Here is a 10,860-nt window from a genome sequence, read left to right on the forward strand (position 1 = left end):
AACAACGTTATAAGGGCGACTCCATTCTCAGACCACCATGATCATTTCACGATCCCTAAGAATTTTTCCACTTTTATCATCTGCAACCATGTCTCTCCAGTATTCCAGAATTTGCTCTATGTTTTTTCCTTCACTCATCCTCTTTGACTACCTAAAATCTGATGAGCTAAAATGTGCCCCTTCCAGCATGCCTGGTGAACACCCTCCTTGTCCCAATTGTGTTACTTTATGAAATTACCCCCTCCTGCCCCTTTTGTTGTGTCAGAGGTGTCACACTTTTGTTTCTCTATCTCCCATTATTTTCATAAAAGACTAAGGGTGAAATTCAATGAAACAGTTGTTCGGAAACTTTTTTGAAAGCAACAGACTCTTGTTTAGAATGCAAACTCTTATTTAGGCTTTCCCACAAGTTGAGAAGCTGACGTGCGTTTTAGAGTGGCGGACCCTGGACTCCCCACTCCCAGTAAGCACCTGGGCTGCCTCTCTCCAGCCCTCATTTCTCCCTCAGCCCTGAGGAGGCATCTTCTGCAGTCTGTAGTCATAAATTACTCAAATACCCGCTTGGACACTGACTTGGCCCAAAGTGAACTGGCAGCTGCCAGCAGCGCCACCATGCGATGGCTCCTAGTGGCTGTTCATCGTGTGACATACCCAAAATCCAATGTGGCACATGAGAGATGGCCAAGGGAAGTCACTGGAGAATGCTGAAAGGTGACTCTCAAGTAAAAAGTGGCAAAGTGGAGGGCTGTACATGAGGGAGTTTTCTCTTCAAAACCCAGGTGTATCAGAACCACCCCCATTTCTCCTCTGACCAGAGCCCCTGTTTTACCTTCCATCTCTTTCTGCCAGAGAAGCTCGGAAGCCCAGTCAAACTCTCTGCAGAGCAGAAGGCCTGACTGACCCCAGGGTAACAGATCAAATTTTAAATCCTACCAGCAACAGTTCTGAGACACTATAATACTCAGCAGAAATGCCAGCCCGGGCAGGTCACTGGAAACTAGTGTCCAAATCCTGCTTCAGGGTGCCTGAGTTCTTGAAGCTCTATTCCATCTCAAAGACGGCCCAAGCCCCTCTGTGGAGTCCGGGCATGCCAGCCCACTGCTGTGCCATCCTGTCCCCTTCCCCGGGTCTCTTCCCGCTCCCTGAGGGTCAGAGGGAAGCCCCAGGAGCCGGTGGCCCTCTCTCTCCCTGCCTACCCTCAGACCCTTCTCCACTGGGGCTCACTCAGGCCCCTGGTCACAAAGAAACAACCACTAGCCCAAAGACTGGAAAAAAACGTTTTAATAAATACAAAAATCTCCAATAATGACTCTGCTCAGCTCAGGGGCAGCAGGAGTGAAGTGGGGGGGACCCTTGGTGCTGAGTGAGGATAAATTAAAAATCCCAACAAGCCAGTGACATTATGTACAGAAGGAAAGGGGGTGGGCTTCCAAGGCAGAGGCGAGAGGGCGACAAGGCCGAAGTTGGAGTGGACATGGCATTGGTCGGCCCTGGCTACCCCTCCCCCTTGTGGAGTTGTGGTTCCCAGAGGTAGTGGGGGAGGGAGAAGAGGCAGAAAAGAGGGGCCGAAGGCACTGGGTTTCCCGCAGGAGAATGCGGGGTCCCCGGCGCCCCTCCTCCCCCAGCCCAGGCCCCATCCTCTTGGTCACGCGGCCTTCTGGCTGCTCCCTAGGAGCCTTCAGCTTCTTTCTCCAGCTCTGGAACTGTCCTGGTGTCTGCAACTGCTGGAGACAGAGGGAGTGAGCTTTAGAAGAGGAGTGAGGGAGTGGGGTGGCAGGGAGGGCACAGCAGAGCTCCTCTGTTCTGGTCCCAGAAAGATCAGAATTTTTTCAGCACGTCAGCACACACCAGTTGCATGACTTTAGCCTAGCTGCCTGATTCCTCTGGGCATCAGAAATCTCATTCCTAAAGAAAAGGTAATCACGAACAAGTCCACAAGTTTGCTGTGACGGGGGGATGGGGTGGCGCTTGTGCAGCAGGGGGCGCTATTCCCGCCACACGGCAGGGGCTCCCTTCCCTCCCCAGGCGTCCCACAGGCAGCCTGGAGCTGCTGCCCCAGGCCCCTCACTTACACCGCCGCCGGGCTGTGCAGTGGGAACAGCAGCGGCTCTCCTTCCCTGGGCCGCAGGACAGTGGCAGTGAACAGTCATCCCGCTCACAGTGGGGCACCCCTGCCTGGTGCAGGACAGACCAGATCCTGAGGGTCCCTGAGGTGCTGGGGCACAGGGGCCTTCAGCCTCTTGGGGGAAGCCCACCCCCAGGAGCCTGCCCTCCCTGGGAAGTTCCCCTCCCCCAGGTCAGGCCCCCAATGCCCGCCTCACACAAGCCCTCACTTACCCCACATCTGCAGGTGATACAGCTCATCTCCCCAAAGGGGGGCACCGAAGGGTGCCAGCTCTGGCTCTCCGGGAACCACTGCCCTGCAAAACGGCAGCCCCGGGGCCCATCAGCCTGCATGGGGTCCCCCAGTTGGGGGTGGGCCCCTGACCCCACTGTTGGCAGGGAGAGAAGGAGGGAAGGAGGGAGAGGTCAGTAGATGTGAGCTCTGTGAGGGCCATCCAGGTTTTATTTGTCACCAGCAGTTTCTGGCACTTAGTAGACGATAAATTTCGATGGATGGATGGATGGATGGATGGACGGATGGACAGATGGACGGAAGGACGGACGGACGGAAGGGTGGATGGGTGGATGGGTGGGTGGATGGATGGGTGGATAGATGGATGGATGGATGGATGGATGGATGGATGGATGGACGGATGGACGGATGGACGGACGGAAGGACGGATGGGTGGATGGGTGGATGGGTGGATGGGTGGATGGATGGATGGGTGGATGGGTGGATGGATGGGTGGATGGGTAGATGGATGGGACAGGAACTGGATCCCATCACAGCCCACTAACACATGCACATTCTTTCCAGTGCGTGTAGATCCCTGGCTCCAGGCTAGGCACAGAGCAATGCTGGGTAAATACTGATTTAGCTGAGACATCCCTTCCATCCACCCTCACTAGGCATCCCCTCACCATGCATCCCCCCGCCCCGACCCAGGACAAGGACAAAAAGCCTTATCTGCCCCAAGAAGCCTCAGTGCCCACCCCCCTCACCTGGACACTGTTTGCAGCAGTCAGTGGGGTTGGCACGGACAGGCTGGGCACAGGCCAGCCGGGGACACTGCACCTTCTCACAGTGCACCTCTCCAGTGCCCCCCTGTAGGGATCCATTGAGTGAGGGGTGTCAGGAAAAAGGAGGAGCACATAAGCCTCCTGCTTCCTCCCTCTCCTTTCCCATACCTCCAAAGTAATACATCCATGGCCTTTTACTCAGAGGCCCTGGGCTGGGGCTTTTTATGTACCTGAACTCAAATCCTCATTGTGGCCCTGCAAGGTAGGTGCTACCACATCTGCTTATGGGAGAGGAAAGTGAGACTCAGGGACGCACAGAAAGTGCCCAGGGTTACATGGAGCTAGCCAGCTGGCAGAGCCAGAGTTCACACCCCAATCAGTCCGTGCCCTTTTCCTTTATAGGAAGCCAGCTCTCAGAGCCCAGGGAACTCTTCTCATGTTATTTTGATCCTTGAGCCCTCCTCACCAAGACTGGGCTTTCCTCTCCTACCAGCCCCCTCCCCAGCTCTGCAGACCCGCTGGGTTCCAGCAGCACAGAAGACTGGGTGGCCATACCTTGCAGGTGCAGACAGCACACTTAATTAAGCCAAATGGGGGCACGACAGGGTGCCACCGGGTGCCCGCTGCCCGCCAGCTCCGGTCGCCATCAAAATAGCAGCCTGGTGGGGGACAGTGCCCAGCTGCCATTAGCACTGAGTTCATTGGCCGGGCCCACAACCCAGGACTGAGCCTCAGGCCAACCCCACAGTAGTCTAACCGCAGGGCCCACTTGTGGGCCAGTGAATCTGATGAAGTCTATCAGGTGTCACTTGTAACCTGTGCCCCTCAGCCTCCCTCCACCCCCATAAACACTCTCCCCCTCCCATCCCCCCCCCCCCGTTCCACCCAACAGCTCCTCTGGATTCCCTACCCCTCCACGCCCACTTCTGCTCACCCTCTCCAGGGTCCCTGTTCTTCGGCAGCCCCGGCAGGTCTCCGACATCTTGCTTCTCTGTGGATCCAAAGTAGTGAAAGCAGACGGTGGCCCCCTCCTTCCCTCCGCAGAGGCCTCACGCCCACACGGTGGACCCTCCATTACCCTCTCCGCTCCTGCAGGGCACTCACCCGGGCACACAGGGCAGCACTGATCCGGCTCCTGCACCGGGCTTGGGCAGCTGGGTGGCGGGCACACCATGGGGTCACAGATCACCGTGCGTCTCTACGGGGAGAGGTTGGGGGTTGACTGCGATCCTGACCCAGAACCCAGGCCCCAGTGTGCCCTTCCAGGGCCTCCTACCTGGCAGGTGCAGAGCGAGCAGAGCGGGTCATAGTTAGGAGCCCAGCGAGCCCCATGGGGGCGCTGCTGCCCCTCGAAGAAGCAGGTGTTGGGGTCTCGGAGCCGCCCGGGGCCACCAGGTTTGGCTGGCGCTGGGGCATCTGGGCCTAGCACAGCGGGCAGCGCGGCCACCTCGGCCACCACTGCATCCAGAGCCCCGGGCACCCGTACTTCTTCGGCCCCTGCTGCCGCCAGGCGCAGGCCGCCCGCCTCGCACTGGTTGGCGATGTGCACCTGAGAGGAGAGGCAGGTTGAGGCAGCGCCCGGGCTCCCCCTTGCGTCTCCACCAGCTGTGGCCAGTCAGCCCAAGACACCCTGAGCGCCCCTGCGCCCCAGGAGGATGCTATTATCCACGGCAATCATCCCAGCTGCCAAGGACAGATGGTCAGCTACTAGCCTCATTAAGCACCTCATCTGGCTTCAGCCTCCCGACCAGCGAGGAGGGAGTGTGTGTGGTTCTACCAGCCCCGGGGTTCAGAGACAGCAAGGGACTGACTAAGGCACACAGTGATAGCCCAACACTGGACCATCCCCACCGGCCCGCACTGCCTGCCTACCTGCCCTCGCAGCTCCCCTTGGGGGCTACCCTTGGTGGTGATCAGCAAGGAGGCAGAGCCCTGTGCCAGGTGCCGCAGCAGCTCAGGCTCCAGATCCTTGACCACGCCCTGGGCCTGTGAGTAGACAGAATCAGGGACGGGAACAAGGCCCTCTAGGGCTGAGCCTACCACTCCCAATTCGCGGGGAAGGACACTGAGGCCCGGGGAGATTAAGTAAGGCCTCCAGGATAGCAAAGCCCAGCGGCGATGGTGTAGAGCTCAGAAGCCAGGCCTCTCTAGCCCCGATTCCATGGCAACCCACCCCACGTCGGGGGCTTGGTCCATCCCACACACCCCTCTGGAGGTTCAGGATATTACATACTAGCCAAGAGATCCCACCAGAGTAGGATGCAGGAGAGAGGATGGATAACAAAAGGCTGAGTCAGATTCATACCCGGGTCTGTCTGACTCCTGAGGCTGCCTGCTCTCTGCTTCTCCTGCCAAAGGCCCACACAGCCTTTCATGCGAGAAAGTAGATCTTTTCCAAACTGCCTCCCACCAACACGTCCTCACCTCTGGGCCATAGAATCCCTTCAGCAGCCGCCGGGGCCCTGGCATCCCAGGAGGCCCGAGGAGGTGGGCAGTGATGGTGCCCTGTTCTGAGCCACCAAGCCCAGCCAGCAGCACTTCATAGTGCAGGTGACAGTGGGTATCCAGGGAGAGCCAGGCATGCCCTGCTGCCTGGCTCTGCACGGGGGGCAACACCAGGGCTCCTGCCAGGGGCACAGGTAGTGCTGGATCCAGACAGAGGAGAGGTGACAGATGAGAAGGTGGCCTAGAGCAGCGACTCAATCCCGGCATACCCCGTCTCCCCCAGCACGGACTCCACAAGCTGCCAGGCACTGTCCACAGGCCCAGGGCTGGGGCAGCAGCAAGTGAGAGCCCTGCACCATGTGTGGTAACAGGGAGGGTCTCCTGGCAGGGCCACCCTACACATCCCCACCTTCTCCAGATGCCAACTGGAGCTCAGGCACAGAGAAAGACACCATGCCAGGCTCTGGCCCTCTGGCACCATCCCTCACATGCTTGAGTCACAGGTTAGAGAACACCAAAGGGCAGGCAGACCCCTGGAGCACTCACTATCATGGCGGGCGCTGTGCCCGCTGTAGGGCAGGGCAGCCACGTGCCCCCGCAGCTCTCCATCTGGGAAGTCCTTGGTGCCCACGTTCAGGAACAGCTCATTCTGCAGCAGCATATGAGCCCCCCGGGCACCCAGCCCAGGGCAGACACCCACAGCCTGGAGGGCAGGGAAGGGTGAGCCCCAGCTGTAGCCTGCCAGGTCCCAGATGAACCCCTCCTCAGCTTTCACACCAGCCCAAGATTCTGAACCCTTTCCATGTTTTGTGCCCCCACTAAACCCATACACACTTCCTCACACCAGTAACACTGGATAAGAGCCTGGCGGGCCCAGGTTCAAGTCCCTTCCCTGCCACTTCCTACCTATGCAACCATCTTGAGGAGTTATTTAATCTCTCTGATCCTTCACTTCGCCATCTATAAATGAGTACTGTGAGGGCCAAAAATAACAGAAGCAAGACAACCAGTACAGTTTGTGACACACAGAAAGGCTCAATAAACGGCAGCCACTGCGATCACGTTTGCTATCACGTGATCTGCTGCACTGGTCTCCCTGTATAACTCCTTCCACTTGACATGAGCTTCCTGAAGACAGGGGCCACATCGGATTTTCTTTGTACTGCAGTCTTTAGCCTGAGACTCACTAAAAAATGTGTCCAGTGAATCAATGCATCAATGAGAGAGCCTGTGAGTGAGTGAATGACGCGGAACATCCCTGCTCATCCAACATGGCTTCCCACAGCCCCCTGCACTGTCAGCTCTGGTGCTGGGACCTGCGGCTCTGCTCTGCCTGAAGCACTCACCATGTATCCTCCCGGCTGGAGTCCAGCCATGTGGCACAGGACAGTGTGCTGGTTCCTCCGCTGAGGCTTGGTCTCCAGCGTCATGGCCACCACCTCGCTGCCTGTACCTACCACCTGTACCTGGAGGGCAGGGTCAGGGAGGGCAAACTGGAGTAGCAGAGAAGGCCTGGGCCCTGAACCATTGCAGGCCAAAGCCCCGCCCTGCTCTGCTGCCCTCCCACCTCCTCCATCCCCCAGCTCTTACTTGGTAGATCAGGGAGCCATTTCCTAGCAGTGTAAGGCTGGCCGAGCCAGCTGCACCTGTCTGAACAGGGATCAGGGCATCGGCCCCACAAAGGACACTTTGCAGAACTGCAGAGGGGCGAGACAGGTGGAGGCAGGCTTGCTGCATGGCCATTCACACCCCCAGCCCCCAGGATCCCTCCTCTACCCCCCAGCCCCTCCTCTGGCGCTTCTCTGTGCCTCTCAGTTGTGTGTGCCCGGGGCGCCAGGCTTCGCCCTGCCTCACCATCACAGCTCTGCCTGGCAGCAATGTGTCCACTGATGCGCAGCACTGACCCACTTGCCCTCTCCAGGGCCATCTGCAGCTCCCCCAGCACCAGCCAGTCCATCTCCTGGGCTGTCAGGTTGGGCAGCACTTCAGCAAAGCCCGGCTCCTGGGGGCAGAGCAGGGTATGGTGGGCACAGCAAGAGGCCAGAACCAGTGGCAGTAAGAGCCAGACCCTTGCTCACCTGGGCCGAGGCATTGGCCTGGAGCTCTCGCAGTAGCTTCCCCTGGTGTAGAATCTGGAGCCGCAAGGGAACCTGGGCTGGTCCTGCAATAGCCGCACATGTGGATACCTCTGAAACATAGGTGATCTCCCTACCCTCCTCATATGTGCTGCCCCCATTCCACTTACCCCCACTCCTGGCTTCCAGCAGCCCACGGAAGAGCAGCAAAAAATGCAAGGAGTCCTCTGTGTCACTGAGCGTGAGGAGGGCAATGCCCCCTATGCCCTGCTGTGGGGGGCCTTCCAGGGTCAGGATGGCACTGAAGGTCTCTGGGGGAGAAAGGACCATGAGAGCCCACCAGAAAGTCCCCTCCTCAGCCCACTCCATTCCTGGGGGTAGAGAAGACTCCAAATTTCACGTCCAGGGGCTGTTTGCTCCCCTCACCTGCGGCCAGGGCCCGATGCCGGATGAGAGGCCCCCAGACCTCCCCTGAAGGGTGACTGGGTGTCACGAGTGCCACGTGCAGCTGTTCTGCCCTAAGGAGCCGCAGAGACAACCGAGGCACTGCTCGCCACACCCCACAGACCTGGAACAGAGAGATAAGAAGACTCTACTCAGAATGCAGGACAGGCCTGCTGAGAGGCCCATGTCTGGTGAGGAAGGAATATGGGAAGCTGCCCCCAGGCCCTCCTAGGAAGTTTGAGAAGGCGCCCTGGAGCCAGATGCCAGGGTCCAAATCCTGGCTCCACCACTTACTAGCTGTGTGACCTTGAGCAAGTCACATTCTGCTACTGAGCCTCAGTTCCCTCATCTGTAAAATGGGCATCATAATGTCAGTGCCTTTCTCCCACTGGGCTGTTGTGAGGACCCAAGCAGGTAATGCAGAACATGCTCTCAGCATAGCGCCCAGACTGGATAAGCACTCATAAACGGCATCATCTCACCAGGCCATCTTGGGTAGGGGCTGCAGGGTGTTCAAACAGGATGCTGCCAGTGGAGTCTGAGAAGCGGATTCGGGTAGGGCGGTCCAGCCTGGTAATGAGAGTCCCCTGAGCACGGACTCCGAGCCTGAGCCAGAAGCAGCCCCTCCAGCCTCCCCAATTCTCCCTCCCTGGCCCCCAGCTGACCCCTCCTCCCTCCTTCCCCTTTCTCACCGCCGGTAGGAGATGGAGAACCGCAGACTAGAGCGCAGCAGTGACACTCGGGCCCGTGCCACCGCTTGCGACCTTGGCCCCGTCAGCAGCGCCACGAAGTCTGTGAGGGAAGGAAGATATCCCTAGTACCGTCACCCGCTGCTGCAGCCCGGCCCCAACCATGACCCCGGTCCTCACTTGCGCAGCCCCTGCCTACCCGTGTGGCCGTCTCCACGCCCCCGATCCTCAGCTCCAGGCTCCCCGCGGTCGCTGTAGCTTCTGTGCTCTGGGTCCCGCGGATACTCGAAGGCCAGGCCCGTTGGCTGCTTTTCCGGACCGCTGCGCTCTGCACCGGGGGTGGGGGATGCGGGTTTCAGCTGGGCACGAGGAGGGCCAGTTGGCCGCTCCATTCGCTCCATTCGCGTGGCCCAGGACCAAGCATCGTGGCCCTGCTGCCCTCCTCTCACCGCGGAGCGGGCCTTACCCTGGGGGCAGGTCTGGCAGCAGTGTCCGGGCAGCTGGCGCGGCTGCCCGCAGGCCAGGGTTGGGCACTCGGGTTTGATGTTCTTGCAGCTGACCCTGCCCGCGCCCCTTGCGCGGCGACCCCACTGAGGCTGCTCGCAGAGAAGACGGGAAAACCGAATGAGGGCAATACGCTGTTGGTGAGACTCAAAGGCGAGCCGAGAGGAGGCACGGGACCAGGGCAAGGTCCTCCCACGGGGTGAGACTGCTCTGCTACATACAAGCTGCATAACTCTAGACAAGTTACTTAACCTCGATGGGCCGTAGGGTCCTTATCTGAAAAATGGGAGTAATGATAGTATCTATCTAGCATGGTTGTACTAGGAGTTAAGCGAGAGACAGACGAAACGGAGTTGGCAAAGAGCCTGACACACAGTGGGTGATCAATAATAGGCAACACCTGAGACTTGAAGGGGGCTCTTCCTCCCCGCTTCCTCCTTCAGAAAAATATCCCAAGTATCTGCAGACTGACTTCTCTTTCTTCAGCAACTCCGAGTCCCTCCGACGTCCCAAGACCCCAGCGGTCCCCGACCCGCGAGGGCCCCGGCCACGGCCATTCGGTCCACTCACCGCCTCGCAGGCACACAACACGCAGCGCATCACCCCGAAGGGCTCCCCCAGGTCCGGGTGCCACGTCTCGTCCAAGGCATAGACCTTCCCGCCGAAGGAGCAGCCTACGGGGACGGACTTGGCTGGCGGCAGCTGTCCCGCTCCTACCGTGTACCCGCCCCGGGCGCTGCCGGCCGGGCCCCGGGTCCCCGGGCGCGACGCGCCTCGCGGCCCCCGCCCACCCCTCCGGGCCGCCCGCCGCACTGAGCCACCTGCACCCGGCGCCCCCTCCGGGCGGGCGCAGACTTGCCCCGAGCAGGACTCCCCGCCCGCGCCTCCCCCGGGGCAATACCTACCTGCTGCTCCCCGAATGGGCAGCGGCTCCTTCTCGGGCCGGATGGGCAGCGCTGGGTGCTCGGGGCCGGCGCCGCGGGCCGGCCGGGAGCAGAGCAGCAGCAGCCCGAGGAGCAGCAGCGGGGCCGGCGGGGCCGGGAGGCTCGGCATGACGCGAACGGGACAGCTGGGGAGGCGGGAGGGAGGAGGGAGCTGGAGAGGGAGGAGGGAGGTGGGAGGAGGGCCGGGCCGGGGGCGGTACGGCGGGAGGGGGCCGGGGCCAGGGCCCGAGCTGTGCGGCTAGGGGCTCGTCGGGCGGCCGCGGAGTCGGCGCCGGGCCGGGCGGGGCGGGAGGAGCGGCCGGGAGGAGCGCGGGCGGGCTGGCGGCCGCTGACCCGGGCCGTACGCGGCTCTAGTGCCCCGGGCGACGGCTCTGGCCCGTTTTATGCCCCGCGCCCGGCGCCCCGGCCGGGGGCCTCCTCCTCAGCAAACGGGGCGGCGGCGGCGGCTCGGCGAGGGGCCGGGCTGAGCCCGGGGGGTCCGGCCCAGCAGCAGCGGCCCGGATCGCGAATGGGGGAGGGGAGGGAGGGGCTGGAACCGGGCAGGGGAGGAGGGAGGGGCTGTAGGAGAAGGGGGAGGGGAGGGGGAGGGGAGGGAGGGGAGGGGAGGGACCAGGGGGCGCAAAGAGGGGAGGAGAG

At 60.8% G+C, this 10,860-nt stretch overlaps 1 protein-coding gene across 6 annotated transcripts; it reads right to left on the minus strand.

The window, feature by feature from the left end:
• Positions 1 to 1,261: 1,261 nt before the first annotated feature.
• On the minus strand, positions 1,262 to 10,465 carry CHRD (chordin). 6 transcript variants are annotated; one of them, XM_060298326.2, is made up of 23 exons: positions 10,186 to 10,465; positions 9,851 to 9,954; positions 9,243 to 9,372; positions 8,976 to 9,104; positions 8,780 to 8,879; positions 8,570 to 8,657; positions 8,070 to 8,211; positions 7,814 to 7,954; positions 7,647 to 7,729; positions 7,423 to 7,570; positions 7,159 to 7,265; positions 6,915 to 7,034; positions 6,115 to 6,271; positions 5,548 to 5,768; positions 4,996 to 5,109; positions 4,400 to 4,672; positions 4,228 to 4,321; positions 4,058 to 4,114; positions 3,679 to 3,782; positions 3,106 to 3,208; positions 2,338 to 2,420; positions 2,073 to 2,175; positions 1,536 to 1,724 (listed from the first exon to the last, which is right to left on the minus strand). In XM_060298326.2, the coding sequence occupies exons 1-23, from the start codon at positions 10,331 to 10,333 to the stop codon at positions 1,669 to 1,671; spliced, it is 2,805 nt and encodes a 934-aa protein (XP_060154309.1). In that variant the 5' UTR covers positions 10,334 to 10,465; the 3' UTR covers positions 1,536 to 1,668. The 6 variants fall into 6 exon arrangements, with proteins under 6 accessions (XP_060154308.1, XP_060154307.1, XP_030717605.1 ...); XM_030861761.3 differs by having other exon boundaries at positions 1,536 to 1,721; positions 2,338 to 2,492; XM_030861753.3 differs by having other exon boundaries at positions 2,338 to 2,492.
• Between the last annotated feature and the right edge of the window lie 395 nt (positions 10,466 to 10,860).

This window comes from Globicephala melas, chromosome 4 (assembly GCF_963455315.2).
Source record: "Globicephala melas chromosome 4, mGloMel1.2, whole genome shotgun sequence".
In the NCBI taxonomy this organism is placed as follows: domain Eukaryota; kingdom Metazoa; phylum Chordata; class Mammalia; order Artiodactyla; family Delphinidae; genus Globicephala; species Globicephala melas.

What these genes read in the sequence shown, in the direction of transcription:
- CHRD (XM_030861745.3), bottom strand. Translation starts at nt 10,333, where the DNA reads ATGCCGAGCCTCCCGGCCCCGCCGGCCCCGCTGCTGCTCCTCGGGCTG. An exon ending in CTGCCAGACCTGCCCCCAGG is followed by an intron (nt 9,105 to 9,242) that starts GTAAGGCCCGCT and finishes CCCCCGGTGCAG; the next exon opens with AGCGCAGCGGTCCGGAAAAG. An exon ending in AAGGGGAGCTGCGAGGGCAG is followed by an intron (nt 4,673 to 4,995) that starts GTAGGCAGGCAG and finishes CTCTCCTCTCAG; the next exon opens with GTGCACATCGCCAACCAGTG.